The sequence below is a fragment of the Branchiostoma lanceolatum genome, chromosome 2 (assembly GCF_035083965.1).
Source record: "Branchiostoma lanceolatum isolate klBraLanc5 chromosome 2, klBraLanc5.hap2, whole genome shotgun sequence".
Lineage (NCBI taxonomy): Eukaryota > Metazoa > Chordata > Leptocardii > Amphioxiformes > Branchiostomatidae > Branchiostoma > Branchiostoma lanceolatum.
In genome coordinates, this window is record NC_089723.1 from 17,124,875 (window position 1) to 17,141,338 (window position 16,464).

Sequence of the window (16,464 nt, forward strand, 5' to 3'; positions counted from 1 at the left end):
TTCAACTTTTCTCCCTGTTTGCGCGGTATTTCTCCTTCATATGTGAAGTTAATGTAGTAACATGAAAATAGATTACGATAGTACTGACATATATTTCTGCACAGTAATAAAACGCCAAAGAACTTGATTTTTTTCAAGATTATGCACATCTCGCCAATTCTCGTTAGCTTGAAAAGTGCGATGGCGAGGATTTGCGAGAGGAGTTCACTTCCGGTTCCTTGGTCACTTCCGCCGTGGAATGTTTGGGAGTTGCGATCTGAAAAAACTTGCGAATGGTAACGACGTATATTTCGGCGATATTTGGGAGTTTTCGTGAAATTTAAGTCTCCAGGTAAGCGTGAGAATTGATATAGGACATGTGTGTCTTTTTGGATTTCTTAGGTTTGTTTATTTGTGGCTGTTTCCTTGTTTTTTACGTCTATTTTCAAGAGTGAATTTTTATCAGATGCGGAAGACTTGCTAGACCAATGATTTTTTTAGACTCGAGAATATCGCATATAAGTGTGTTGTAGCTGCATTGTAATGGTAAGTAGCCATATCTCTTAGCCACTACAGAATTTGCATCTGTCAGGGCGGATCGATGTAGCATAATTGGAAACTTCAGGGTACATTTGTCTTTCCTTCCGCGGCTGTTACATCCTTGGTTACGTGCGTTCACGCTCGGACCAGACGAGTGGACGGTCACCTGCTAACCCTTGGCCTGGGTGGGCGAAAAAAAAGAAGATTTCTACGTCGCTTATGATACAGGACGGAAAGGTTAGGTTTATAGAAACAACACATACGGAAGTTGCGAAGGTTAGCCATTGACGTGGAAACAGATATTTATATTAATTAACATCTATAACCACTGTCCAACACACATGCAACGTCAGGTGAACAGGTCAGGTAGTTATCTTCGCCGAGTACTTGTACTCGTTGATAATTTTTAAGTGCAAGGAGGTTTAATATAGGGGATAGGACGGGTTGACCTGTTACTGGTACTACATGTAGTGTGGGCAGTTGGGATGGGTCTGATGGACCTTATGTTATGATGTAAGAGAAATCCCCGCATCACCATGGCCAACACCTGTGGTCAGCCACAGTGGTCATTCCTGTACCTGAACCAAGCACAGATCCAGCGACTGTCAGATAAAAATTGGAGTGCTTTGGCTATTGACAGGATGTTCCGGGCTGGATGTTCCTGTCAATAGTGAAAAAAGTCTTATTGACAGGATAAGTTGGGGCATTCTAGAAGCACAGGAATTTATTTGACTCAATATACATCCATTTAATAGTTGAACAGTCTTGGTTTAAGGAATGACAAGAAGTCATTGATATTTACATGGTCATCTTCATGGTTTGGTTTATAATAAGGGTTAAGGCTGACACGATCATGAGGTGTTGTTCACAAGATTATTATCAATTAAAGGCTGTAAGGTATGCCCTGATTGGTTGCATACCCTGGCTTCTGATTGGTTCCTAACATTTCCTGTCAATGGTGCATGAAAAAGTCTTATTGACAGGAATCTTATCGATAGGAACATCCTGTAAAAAGCCTTCACCAGGTCAAATGAATAAATGCATGATAATATTTATATGATATAGATATCATAAAGTATATCCTGGGTCAGGGTTTGTGGATATGATTGAATTAGATGATTATAACCTGATTGCCATTTTCATCAATTTTGCATTTAAATCTATGCCACTGAATGATTGATTGCGCTTTCCAGTTCCCAATCCTCAGAAACTATGTGGATATGTCAGTGATATTTTATTTCTTCTCATTTTAAAGTGCATTCAAATTATTTCATTAAATATAAGCTTTATTTCACTCAGCAAAAATGTCACTTGTGCCCTATGCTTTGCTTGTGAATTGAGAAAAGACAATTGTATGATTTCTTTAGATGTACCGGTAACAAGGATGTCCTTGGATGTAATAATTAAGTTCAATTGACAGAGCTGACATAGAATTGAAGTGTCCTCCAAGTTGGTCGAAATTACAGTAAGTGGAGCAGGTCTAATAGACTGTATCATGCTATAATGTGATTACAGCAAAGTGCGGATGATAAACATCTCTTAGTAAACCCAATAAAGATCCTCATGCCCCTACCTGACATTTGCATAAGTAATCCAATAAGTTCTTGTGCTTGTGAAAGAACTGATGTGGGAATTTCTGTTCATATCTTCACCAATAACAGATTTTTGTATGATTTTTCAGTATGGGAACTGAAGGGATCTGAGGCCATAATGCAGACACCTGCCTTTGTTTCAGCATGTGATGTCTTGAGTAAGTATACATCAATGCTTATACAATGTACGATGTACCTGCTTTCTTTACCCCTTTACTGTTACCAGACCCCTTTGATAGTTACACATTTGTAATGTTGAAACATGCAGGAGCCTGGAAGATGTATTGTTTGTACTTGCACTAGTTGTTACGGCTCTTGGAAATTTAGCAGCTCTGAAGATGGTGTAGATACAAATGGATATTTTGTATCATTGATTGATCAACAGATCATATTGATTGTATTCTCTTTTGTCTAAGGACCTCAGAAATAATCTGGTAGTACATCACCAGCTGTTCAAAAACGGAATCATTATTGTTGATATCATCCATTTTGTTTCTGCCAGTACCAGTACTACACATGTAGGGGTGGATACCGGTTTGCTGGACCTGATTCGGACTTTTATTACATCCAAGAACCGAGTCCACAAAACCTGAAAGCCTAAAACCTGGGTCCAAAAAAAACTGAACAAAGTACAAATATATGTTTCTATTTTGTTTGATAAAAAGTGTTTTGAGTCTCCCCTCTGACAAAAAAGGCATTTAAAATAGTGTAACATTCAAACATCAAACACTGGTTTATCTTGAAAGTCCTCTCACCAAGAAAATTTTATAGTTGTGCATGTCAGTATTAATTCTCTATGCTAATATTGGTCTAATAAAACAAAACATCAACTGGACAGGATCAGGTTCAGGTTCAGGTCCGGACCTGAACCTAAATCTCTGGACCTAAACTTGGACTTGGACCTTAATAAGCCAAACCGGGATCCACCCCTAACCAGTACTATTTTAGTTGTGCTTGTGCCAAACATAGATGTTGCCAACTTCTCACAAACCGTATTCATACCGTAGTTTTATTTTAGCCATTTTTTGCTTAAGAATCTTTTGAAAAATGACAAGACTCTTGAATCTAAATGGTGTATATTGCTACTTCTATAAATAGTGTCAGCCCTTCACAAGAGTCACTTTGTAGTAATGAATAATTGATCAGTGTTTCTAAGGATGTAGCAATCTGTGAAGAAAAGTCACCAAATAGGTCAATTTTGCCACAACGCTATGAATAATGAGAGAAAATTGGCCTCACGGCCGCACTTGTCATGCATATTGCAGAGAAAAGCACTGCTGTACACCTGATTTTTCAATGTCAGTTCGAGTGCCTGTTATAACTGCTGAGGCATACAGGCAAAGACTTGGTTTGATGCCAAGATGAAAAAAATTAATGAAGCTGGTACTAGTGGTAGAAGACAAGTAATTATGCGGTAATATTTTTCACCGGTACTTGCGCTATTGATTGCTTGTAAATCATAAATGATTTGTGCTGCATTGTTTGAAAAGTATTTTAGGTAATTTCCCGGTACTTGCACAATTGATCACTGGTAAAGCATAAATTGGCTGTACTTCAGGTAATACCAGTTTATATGATCACATGCGAGGATTGGATTTGGAACAGGCATTACTGACATGTCATTGTTGTGGTTTGGTCCTTGCATCTAAGATGTTTCATACATTGTCTTTTTCAGAAAGAGTCAAAGCCTAGATAACTGTGACCATGGCTGTGAGTAACACAGAGGGGGACCTGTCTATTGACCCGGCAGTCAGCTGCAAACTGTGCCTCACAGAACAGACACTGTCGGACATGTATGAGCTCAAACAATGTGGATGTTCCTTCTGTTCTGCTGTAAGTGCCAGTACAAAGATTGATCATTCGATGATGCTATTATTGCTTTACTTTCTGTTCAATTCTGTTTTGTAAAAGATATACAGTACTTGACAAACACAGAAATATGATACTGTTGAGTTGTAGATGATTACAAGACACTGTGTCAGAAAGGGCAGGTTTGTTTGCATGCTTCTAAAAATGATTGTCCTTTTCTTTGGACACACTAACAGCATGTTGGATGTTGGGGCTGTGTAAAAGTAGTTTAATAGGACCTTTCTCTCAAAACAATGCAAATCATTGACAAAGTCTGTGATAAACTATGAAATTTTGTATGTAGGAAATGTCTGATCCTTGCCCGCAACCTTAGGCGGGTGACCTTTAAAGGGTGGCAAATTGCCACAAGATATTTGTTTTCTTAGGTTGTCTGTAGAAAAATGGGTATGGCATAGTTAATGGTCTGAAACATGTTCGTTTCTTGGATTTATCAAAGATTCTATGTCTGTTGTTGACAGTGTATGAAGCAGTACATTCAGGTGATGATTAGGGAAGGCACTGTTCTTGCCCTGACCTGCCCAGATGCCTCCTGTCCTAAACAGGGTACGCTGGAAGCCTTTGAGGTGAGTCTGAGTTTGTTTACCGTGCACACACCCACGTCAGCACAAGGTACAATGACTCACAGTGATGATATGTGGTGCAACCCAATGTGTGGGGGATCAAAACCTTTCTATTTTACTCTCTGCTTGGTTACTTATACTGAAAACAAAAGCAGATTTTAGTATGTGAACTAGTCCATGGCAGGGGGGAAATTCAATAATGTCTGCACCTCCACCGTTTATGTTGGACAGATGGGGAATAGTCTGTACTAATAAACTACGCTAATAGTTCCCTTTTTAAAGGCTAAATTTGGCATCTTTGCTTGCAGACTTGTAAATCAAATAAATGTCAACCTAACATGTTACTTATTTGAGTTGGCATTACACCAGTGCTGAAATTGCCTTCCTCTGTTTTTGTAGGTGCAGAAACTTGTGGACCAAAAGCTGTATGATAGGTACTGTAAGCTGAAGTTTGAACGAGGTAAGGAACAAAGCTTTCTTTTACATTGTGTGTTGACAAGAAATGGCACACATGGCATATACGAATAGCAAAATGTATAGGGCACTCAGACCTTAGCCTGTGTTTACACAATTTTTCGCTGTTGGGGTTAATGACCCCCTACACTGGGGGGAGGGGGGTGGTACTGTTGGGCCGACCATTACAAGCATGATTTAGTCAGGCTAACTCATACCTGAAGTTTTAGGTGACATGAGGTTGTCTTTTTTTATCTTAAAAGATCCTAAGATAAGGCGTTATAAGACATTATGGTGACTTTTGTTGTATTTCACAAAGACAATCTTTTCCAGCGAGTGTTCTTGTGGTGTCTGTTGACATTTTCTGACTTTCGAACTGACCTGTCACTGTTTCCATGGCAACTCCACAGAGGTTGATCTGGACCCGAGGAGAACATGGTGTCCCCAGGCGGGGTGTGAGACCATCTGCCACGTGTGCTCCAGAGACCCGTACCAGGCCTCTCCCGTCAAATGTCCCAAGGTAGACCCTGCCTACCTCCTAAGAGCTTTGATATGAAATTATACAGCTAACTTTAAATTTTTAAACAATACATCAAACAAAGTACAACAAGGTTATATTGATTTTTCTACTTGAATTTGTATTAAATTTCAAGAATATTCTGTATACTAGTGTTCAATTATAATACTTTATGTATATCTACCTTTTATATATATCAGTTATAGCCTACAAAAATCTCTAGGTGCTCTGGCTCACCCACAGTAAAAAATATGGTGCACAGGTCTGATTTTGGTTGCACAAATTTTGCACTATTTCGAGTCCAGTCGGTACATGGCAAGTGTGACTTTGCTGTATGTTATATAAGATAACCTTCAAACAAAGTTTGATGTCTGTATCCTACAGGGTACAAGGTCATGTTTTATAGCAAGAATAAAGCTTTGCCATTTTGTTTATCAACTCTCTTTTACCTTTCAGTGTGGACTGAATTTCTGCTCAAGGTGTAAATTGAAGGTACTGATTGTCAATCTGATTGTCAATCTGATTGTCATTACTAGGGGCACATTGTAATTTCAGAGTCTTAGTTGAGGTTTGTTGTCTATTTCCTTGCAAGTTAAGGCTTTATCCTGCTTTATTATGAGGCACTACAATTTAAAAATCATGTGATGTTCAACAAGCTGTTTTGTTCTCCCCAGTGGCACACAGACCTGTCCTGTGATGAGTTTGTCAAAAGTGGAGCTGGCTCTTCACTAGATTTGGGGTGAGTTTATTTGTGACCCTAACTTCTAATGGGTTAACAGACACTTTCTCATTTAGGCCACACCAACTTAATCTTATGGATGACATCCGCGCGCGCATTGATTTTCGCCTGTTGTCAAAAAAAAAAAAAAAAAAATCACCTCCTCCAAGGCTACACGGAACTCCGGAACTTGCTGACTTAGATTGCCGCAAAAGGCTAGCATTGCGCCGGCTTGTCGGAAAACTGGGGCGTATTTGTGGATTGGTATGCCATCGATGTTGGCTAGGGGGATTTTGCGTTTGCACAGTTGTACGAGAGGATCGCGGCGGCCAGCGAGTATCGCCCAGACAATTTCAAACACGACCTATCCAGAGTGGCTCTCACACGTTTCTTCAGTGCAATAATGAGAGACATGGGAGAGGGATTGGCAGAGGTCTCACAGTGAGATTTGTGAGCGTAAATCATGGAATGCTTAATATGGAGCAGGGCTCGATCTTAACTATGTCCCGATGTCCCGGGGCCACTAAAATTTAGGCCGGGACAACTGAAAAATCTATTTGGGACACTTTTGGGACAATAGGAAAATAATCAACTAATCAACATCAGAATGTCCGATCTCCCCGCGGTAGACCGGATCCGGACCGCAAGCGACCAAAACGTAATCTAAGACGACCACGTCATTTTCAAATGTGTGGCGACGTCAGTTTTTAATGGTAAGTTGCGGGAAATCACAGTAAATCGGCTCGTGTGCCGCTGGCAGCATCGCGCGAAAACGTAAACAATAGCCGAGTAGGTCTCCATGTGCACAATCTGCGGGGCGGTTCCCGACTATCAGAACAGCCGTAAATGTATCAGATTCCCGGGGAATCTCCTTATTTGGAAGTTGACAGTCCGCGGTTGACCAACACAGAAGCTGTTCTTTGTAAAAGATTCCTTTCTCTGTCAGCGCGGGGATAGAATTAATTCTTAACGGTATTTCTGACAAATTTCTAGAGCAAGGTTACGTCATTTTCCCATCCATAACAGCGAATTAATGCACAGAAAATTAATTTTTACAAAGAGAGGAAGATAAAGTTTCAACTTATTTAGAAGCTTCGCCATGATTGGACGATTCGGCTACTGCAAATTTGTGGTACCGCCCACAAACCGCCGACTTTCCTTTTAGCAGACTTTCTGCCGCCGACGTCGCCATGGTCGCGACTGTCATCAAAGGCTGCCGACTGTCAATCAGCGGCAACTTTGTGGGAAAACGCGCGAGTTGGATCTCCGTGTGCCAGTCAACAGCGAACCTCTGACGATTTTACGTTCCCTTAACTTTCCCACAGCGATGCTTGTACAAAGTTTTTATTAGACGGAAGTTCCACGTTATCTGTAAGACGCAGAACAGCGGTTTCGGCTTCCTGGAACGGGCCGGCGGCGTATGTACTTGGGGGAGAGGGGTGACGCGATTTCTTAGACGGGCCAAGGGCCGCGGCAAGGGACTTTCGTATTAGGATTTTCGCCGCCGACCGTCGAGGGAAGATCACCTCGGCGGCGATTTTTCTGGAAACATGCTGGCGTCGAAGCGTACTATACCAGGAATATCGCTTCCAATTTCGCACCGAAGAAAACTTCTGACAGCGACGATTGTTGCGCTTCGACTTAGGACAGCCGGACACAGCCAAAAAAAGGAAAACTGGTATCGACTATTGATATTGTTGAGTAGCTAAATAAACTATTGATATTGTTGTTTCTGAGTTTCAAGTTGTCTTTCACCAGAAGTATTGTATGTCAAGGTCCTGTGGAGAAGTTGATTGACTGCCACGATTGTCATAAATATGACCCTCAAAACTGAAAAAAAAAGCCTTCTCAATACCCTAAAATGCAAGAGCTTCCGGGGGGCTTCGCCCCCCTGGGTCCCCCCAACGGGGCTCTGCCCCTGGACCCCGTCGGGGGCTGCCCTGCCCCGATGCTGTGAAAAAAACCTGTCGAGAACACTGTTCATTCTTTTCTTCCCACCTGCCACTGATAAAGTACAAGTGGTCCCTGTAAATGTACTAGACTAGTGTCACTCAGTGACTCACTATGTACTGTTTATTTTCAGAAAAAGATTATGTTCTTAAAATGACTTTTTGAAGTTCCCAGTTCCCACTTGCCACTTGTTACATGATAAGACACTGCAGCAAGTGGTCTACCTGTAAATGTGCAGTGGACGTTGCACTACTATCCATAAGATATAATGTAATAAATCTGTTGTTTTCTAATAAAAAAAAAAAAGATAAGTTTGAATCTGAGTTGATTATTTCAATGGACAATAAGCTTACACAGCAATACTGTACTCTTACTGAGCTTTACAGTTGTTGTAATACATAATTTCTGAAAATAGGGTTGGGACAGTCCATCCTCACTTCGGGACAGTTGAAATTTATTTTTGGGACAATGCTGGGACAGTAGGGAAAAAAGTTAATTTTGAGGCCTGTGGAGTTCAATGCCATGTATGTTGAAACTGCCCTTATGGGTGTATATGAGTATTCTCATCACAGTCATATATCATCCACAGTCCTTGGAGCCAAATACCTTCTGATAGTATACTTCTTTGGTCGTTCTTGTCAATATATTAAAAATCAATCACTTGCGCTGAGTCTGCTTTGATGAACAAGACAACCTACATGTACCTCCTACAAATAAACTGTGTTCTGTGGTTCAATTCGCAATACCAGCTTTATACTAGTAGTCCTGTGGTTTAGCAGCATTTTTTTTTGTGCTGGATTTTCTTTTTTTCGCCCGCGCGCATTAGTTTTGGGGTCTCCAGAGGATGTCATCCATAAAATCAACTTGGTGTGGCCTTATATAAAAAAAACGACTTACACTTTTCACAGCGAAAAAAGATAAGCTTTCGCATTAACCGTGACAATATTTGTATAATCTATATTCAAACAACAATGCCTTGATATATTCACAGATAACCTTAGCAGGTCATGTCATTGAATAATTGATGAGAAGAATATACTAGTAGTTAAACCTTGTATGTCTACTAGGGGTGGATACCGGTTCGGCTTAATAAGGTCCAAGTCCAAGTTTAGGTCCAGAGATTTAGGATCAGGTCCGAACCTGAACCTGGACCTGATCCTGTCCAGTTGATGTTTTGTTTTATTAGACCAGTATTAAGCATAGAGAATTAATACTGGCACGCACGACTATAAAAGTTTCTTGGTGAGAAGACTTTCAAGACAAACCAGTCTTTGATATTTGAATATTGAAATTTAATGCCTTTTTTGTCAGAGGGAAGCCTCAAAACACTTTTTATCAAACAATATAGAAAATATATTTGTACTTTGTTAGTACGTGTTCAGGTTTTTTTTGGACTCGGTTTTTGGCTTTCAGGTTTTTTGGACTCGGTTCTTGGATGTTATAAAGGTGCGAATCAGGTCTAGCAAACCGCTATCCCCCCCTAATGTCTACCATACTCTGTACTCTTTTCTTTGCCAGAATCCCATTCCAAGCTGATGAAGATGCCATAGTGAAGAGGTGTCCCCAGTGCCACCTGCCCATAGAGAGGGACGAGGGATGTGCACAGATGATGTGCAAGAGATGCCGTCATGTCTTCTGTTGGTACTGCCTTGCATCTTTGGATGTAAGTACATAAGTATTACTCTCCAAGCAGATCTACACAGTGCCAAAAATCATATATGCTAGCCAGAGAAGCTCCAGTCGGCCAAAGACGGTGCGGACTGGATCTTCTCTGGCTGGAGCTTCTCTGGCTATTTTTGGCACCGTGTAGATCTGCTTGGAGATTACATATGTATCCCCTTTGGGTTGTTTTTCTCTCATGCAGGAATTGCAGTGTTCAGTACTGATTTATTTTTGGATTTCGTTGTTTATTTACTTTAATGTTTATTGTTCAGACTATTCTTTGAACATTGGCAATGACACTTTGTTGTCAACAAATCAAGTCAAATCAAACAAATCAAGGTGGAAAGCAATGACGGCTCGTCTCTGTGTGAACTGAAAAGCGGCGACAATGATAATGATGAATGACACTTTGCTGTTGGGGCCTCCTCTTGTTTCAGGAAACTGCTTGCTCAATGCTGCTCTCTTTATTTCCTTCTGCAGGATGACTTTCTCCTGAGGCATTATGACAAGGGTCCATGCCGCAAGAAACTAGGACATTCCAGGGCCTCCGTCATTTGGTACAGGACACAGGTGAGCATGTCTTCCTGTAGGATTCACCATACTTTCACCATCAATCAATACCTTCCTCAAATTTGTTGCTAGTTCTTGACGTCAGAAACTGTTTAAGACTGACTGAACCATTCAGTTCATTGTGGTGGTAAGATACATGTATTTGTAACTATTACACTCTAATGCATAAATTTCAGCTACCAAGTGATGCTTAGTACAAGTTATGGATATAGATATATGAATAATTTACACATTAGAGTCAATTCCACATTACCGAGAGGGTGTTTGTTGCCTTTTGTTCTAACATTTACAAAACCTTTGTAACAATCTATGTGAGATAAGTAACTGTTAAGAACAATTTCCAACATTTATTTGATGTTCTAAATATTTTCTGCTGTGTTCCAACAGGTTAAACAAATTTCCAACATTGAACACATTATTCGTATTAGTTTCTAAACTGTTGCAACATAGATTGATTATTTGTTTGAACATGTTCCAACATTCTACAAATATGATATAACTGGGTCAGTGGGCTGGGAACAGGGCAATTCACACATCCCTTCAAAGTATAGGGGATTAGGCCTAGGTGCCATGCATAGACACCTAAAGACAAAAGAGTTGCCAGTGTCCAGACCTGAAATCTAAAAATATACAGAGGCAGACAATAGAGCCGGATTAGCACCTACTTTTATGGGGGCAATAACCCAAATCTACCATTTTGAGAATGATGCAAAATGTTGGAACATGTTCCAACAGTAGAACAATCACACAGATGTTTGAAAACTGTTCTAAATAAAGAGATATTTGTGCAAATACTTTCATAATATTTCCAAAATATATAGATGAGTTCAAACATGTTCAAACTTTCATTTCTAATAGTTTGAACGGTCTGGAATTATTTTGACTGAAATAGTCTTTTGTCTAAAATTGTTCAAACTTATTAGCAATATCATCTGAAAACCCTCTTGGTGACATGGAATTGACTCTACAAAAGCATGTTGCCTTTGCTAGAAGTGTGAATATGCTGAATGTCTCTTACATTCCTCCACCAGACCTACTGTGTCCATGATATAATTATGAATTTAAAAAACGCAGCTCCTGGCCAAGACGAAATAAGTGCCTTGCTGTTAAAACAGATTGTTCCCGAAATTCTAGAGCCAATAACACATGTTTTTAAGACTTCTCTGAGAAACGGAGAAGTGCCAGCAGACCTTAAAATAGCCAAAGTTATACCATTGTACAAAGCCGGAGATCCGTGTGTTTTCACCAATTATCGTCCAATATCAATCTTACCGGCCTTCTCAAAAATCTTGGAAAAATTAGTTTATAAACGGATTGTGAATCACCTTGAAATCAATCATATATTATATGCGCATCAATATGGATTTCGAAAAAAATACTCGACATATATGGCACTCTTGCAACTTGTTGACAAAATCACCACATCCTTAGAAAATAACGAATACACGATAGGAATATTTCTTGACCTTTCCAAAGCATTCGATACAGTAGATCACAACATACTTCTCAACAAACTATTCACCTATGGATTTACCGACTCTGCCCTTCGTTGGCTAAAAGACTACTTAACTAACAGAAAACAGTTCGTCTCTAATAGAAATAATATTTCCTCCCAAAATGTCTTAACATGTGGCGTACCACAAGGATCCATTCTTGGTCCCCTCTTGTTTTTAATTTATGTTAACGACTTGGCATCAGTATCAAATAAATTATTTGCTCTGTTATTTGCAGATGATACAAACTTATTTATGTCCCACAAAAATTTTGACACGTTAGTAACATCTATGAATAATGAATTGTATAAGATAAATCAATGGTTTAAGGCAAATAAATTGTCCCTTAACGTGAAAAAAACTAATTTTATTATCTTTGTAGGAAGGAACAAGAAATACGATAAAGAAAAGGCTAGGATCTATATTAATGACAATGCTATCAATCAAGTAAGTCACACCCGTTTTTTAGGCGTAATTATAGACGAGAAACTTTCATGGAAGAACCAAATTGATTTTGTTTGCAAAAAAATTTCCAAAAACATAGGCATCATTAGAAAAGTCAAATCTTTGCTGTCACGAAACATATTTATGGTTCTTTATTACAGTTTGATTTACCCTTATCTAACTTATTGCAACATAATTTGGGGTAGTACGTACACAACATCCATCAATCCTGTTTACCTCCTTCAAAAGCGCTTTGTACGAATAGCAGCCAATGCGTCATTCACAGCACACACAGCAGCTCTGTTTCGTGATTTAAATGTTATGACTGTATTTGACATTAATAAATTTCAAATTGCCTTATTTGTCCATAAAATTGTCCATAATAGCTCTTCCCTACCTGAACAATACAAAGGTCTTTTAAATTTCAACTCAGATATCCATCACCACTATACGAGACAACATAATCTTTTAAGATCAATTATGACAAAAACTACTCAAAAACAACATACAATAATGTTTAGAGGCCCCACCGTATGGAACAATCTCAGCCAAATTCTACAGTCCTGCTCGTCTTTACCTAGTTTCAAAAAACTTTTAAAGATAGATATCATAGAACATCCAAGTATTACTTTCTCCTGATTTGTTTGTTTTCCTTGTTTTCCACTTTTCCTTTGGTATCTGATGACAAAATAATTCATATGATTGTTATTTTTGTATAATTTTGACCTATTTCTTTATAAATTGTTATTCATTATAATACTTATTATGTTTACAACTCAATATTTACTTTGTAGTTCCTCTTCTTTTCATTTGTTTCATTGATTTATGTTAAAATTCCAATTTCTTGTTTCGTTAGTTTTTTTTAGTTTCGATGATATATAATTTTGTAAAAATCCCATTTGAGTAGTTTAGGGGAGGCCCCCGAAAAGCCGTATAGGCTTCTGGCCTCTCCTGCATGTATTCTTTACTCTATTTCTCTTTGTTTTTATATTGTATTGTACATATGCGAAGAAACAATAAACAATAAAATAAACAATAAACCTGTGTGTATGATTCCCCAGGTTGTTGGCCTGTTTGCTGGGTTTGGTATCTTACTCCTCGTGGCCTCCCCATTCCTCCTGCTGGCAGCGCCGTGCCTGCTCTGCGGCAAGTGCATGACCAGCAAGGCTTGCAAATCATGCTGCAGCGACGAAGTTCCAGACAACAACGTCGAACTTTGACAAACTTTGGCAACGGAAGATGCTGCTACATCCGTCATGCAAATCTCTGCACATGATCCCAAGTGGTGCAATTGTTACCGGATTAAAAAGGACTTACTTATTATTTGGTGTTTTAGGTAGAAGATTTATCTTGCAATAACCTTTTTATGTAAATTTTACAAACATGTATCCAGGACAAATGGAGAAAAGTGTAAAAATGTTATTATGATAGTAAATCTACCATGACAGTAACAGGTAACAGAATTGGTTGGCCATCAATGATTGTGTCTTGATAAGGGATTCTATAGCTGCAAAACCTGTTAGCTTTTTAGCCCATGAAGTTTTGTAATGTGCAGTTGCCTCATCAATATTGTGAAGGGCATAGGAGAGTAAGACTCTTGTAGTAATGTGGCTACTATTGTAATAATTTCAGAGAGGCCTATTGTACATAAAACAACAGTATTTCCTGTCCCTTGTACAGTATGGAGAGTACAGTATGTAACAGATTTACTTGCACAAAATTGTTCCTCTAAGTTGTACAAGGAATCTTTATCTTACATATGTCTGAAGATACAAGAAACATTGCTCCAGACTGTTTTCCACATCTGCCAGTCTGTCTGCAGTGTACTAATGGCAGATCACACAAATGATACTGATTGGTGCTTGTGATGCCTACTTTAGTATTGATCATTGAATATGAAATGTATCAAACTTTTCCCAGCTGTATCTTGGCAAATGTTCGGTTCTGTATTAGATGGTACGTGTTTTGTATTTTCAATTTTTGTTAAGATATGTATAAAGGGCAAGGGTCAAGTACATAAACAGAACCCTACATGGAACCACCTCTAAAACAGGTGGCATGTCTACCTGTTTACTGTGGCATGAAACAAATTCGAACTTGATGGGCAGTTTCGTGCAGTTTTTGTTTTGTGCACTTATGATTTTTTTTCATTTTGTACCCTTTACCCCTTCTTTGTCATTCCCATGTATGCTTGGTTCTGTTGTTCTAAACAAGTTTGCCATCTTTTTTCCATTTGCCAAAAAACTGTCATGGGAAATTCTGTAAAATGTGTGTGCGGCCTTTCTTTCGTTCTCAGCACTCTTGCTGGAAATTATCATCAAAATTACTCTCCAAGCAGAGGATGGGTTCCGGAAGGTTTAAGACGAAGTAGAAAGCCCGACAAAAACGCCTAAAAACACATCAAAAACCTGCCGGAACCCATCCTCTGCTTGGAGAATACATCAAAATACAGTACTGTTGTCCAATACCGCATCTTAGTATTTTTTTTTCAACAATGTTTTCAGCAGCGCTGTAAAAATACATGTAATACCATTGTCATTATTACAATGATATGTTCTCATCTTTACAGAATCATGTTGAAAAGTGTTGCACAACTGGACATGAGTAACAAATGGTGTAGAACATTAACGTTCTTGTATGAAGAAAAATTAGATTTCCTGAACTCCACAATGCACTGTTAAGCCTTGCCAGGATCCCCCCATGCAGACCCTCATAGGGGATATGACTAGGATTTATTCAAGGTCTAAATTAGCCTAAGTACCATCCTCCGTAGTGACCGCTGGCTCAAAAAAATGGTTAGCAAGCGATTTTTTTTTAGCCTGTGGTCACTACGGAGGATGCTACTCAGGCTTGGTGTAACTTAGGAGATTTAGTAACTTCTATGTATGTTGGATGCTAGGGTCCAATATCTTGCCTTCTCTGAATTCATACTTCTCATGAAGGTCAGACATTGGCCTTTACTCTTAGTTGAGAGTGCAATACACCACATGACTAATAATATATTCGCTTTCTCTGTTAGAAGTTTGAGTTCTGATACTGTAACAACACATGTATATCAGTCTATAAAAATACACAGGGTGTGTTTGCATAGGTGTTTAAAAAAGGATGGGTCTTTGAGGCCACAGATGCAGTTTAGTGCTGTGTTTCAAGCTCGTTGATTTGACACTATTTGTGTTCAAAGCAGAGGAAAGTTAATCTATAAACAAGCAAAACAAAAACGTCTGTAACAACTGTCAAATGCAGTATGTATGGTTATTTCAAATTTTTGTATACTTCATCCATATCCTCAGAGCACATGTTTACGCACATGTAACGTTAGAAGGTCTGTTTTGAATGTGTACCAGTGCTGTAAATGAAAAGGACCTTCTGCAGTGGTGGAAGCTCTATGATCGTATCAAAGATTACATGACAAAATCTTTTAAAAGCCAGCATTCTAGAAAGAACAGCACAATGGATATTTTCTACTGATGGAGGTTGAATTCCTTGTGAATAGCATTGCCAAGCTGTTCATATTACTTTGATTATGGTGTCTCCACATTTATCCACCTGTTCTAGCCTGGATGCCAGACCCCCAATCTCTAACATATCTATCGTTTGGGGATGATAGATATGTTAGAGATTGGGGGTCTGGCATCCAGGCTAACCTGTTCAGGTTAGGCTGATTTTCTGTAAAAGAATGCAGACTTGCCATATAAAGCTTTTTTCCATGTTCATTCACATTCCACTGAGTGGACATTCCACCATTGAACTCTAACACATTTTAGTCAAGGAGTTTATAGGGAGAAACTCCTTTCCCCTATATAAACCTTGCACATGTGGCAAATGATTTGTTTCTCCAAGGAGGTAACTGGTTATCTCCGAGGATGACCGCAAGTGATCAGATGTGTTCCTTTCTGAAAATCTGTTTCATTATCTCCTTGGTTTGTTAAGGTATATTTTGCATATTATGCCATATACAAGAAATGATGTTTGTTGATATTTATGTATGCCATATGCACTCTGCTTTACTGAGCAGACACTTCTTTTTGGACTTAGCTTGCTTTTAATAAAGTGATATGGAAGCCTTTGAATGGAGAGTCAAAGTCTAGTCTGTCTGTGACTGTCATTTCACCCTTTG

At 39.0% G+C, this 16,464-nt stretch overlaps 1 protein-coding gene across 1 annotated transcript; it reads left to right on the plus strand.

The window, feature by feature from the left end:
* The first annotated feature begins 204 nt into the window (after positions 1–204).
* Positions 205–14,874, plus strand: LOC136427658 (probable E3 ubiquitin-protein ligase RNF144A-A). The gene is made up of 11 exons (XM_066416703.1): positions 205–331; positions 2,201–2,269; positions 3,787–3,944; positions 4,439–4,543; positions 4,940–5,000; positions 5,404–5,513; positions 5,967–6,002; positions 6,185–6,249; positions 9,697–9,841; positions 10,321–10,410; positions 13,409–14,874. Exons 3-11 carry the CDS (start codon positions 3,816–3,818, stop codon positions 13,565–13,567), a joined length of 900 nt encoding a protein of 299 aa, XP_066272800.1. The 5' UTR covers positions 205–331; positions 2,201–2,269; positions 3,787–3,815; the 3' UTR covers positions 13,568–14,874.
* Positions 14,875–16,464: the final 1,590 nt, after the last annotated feature.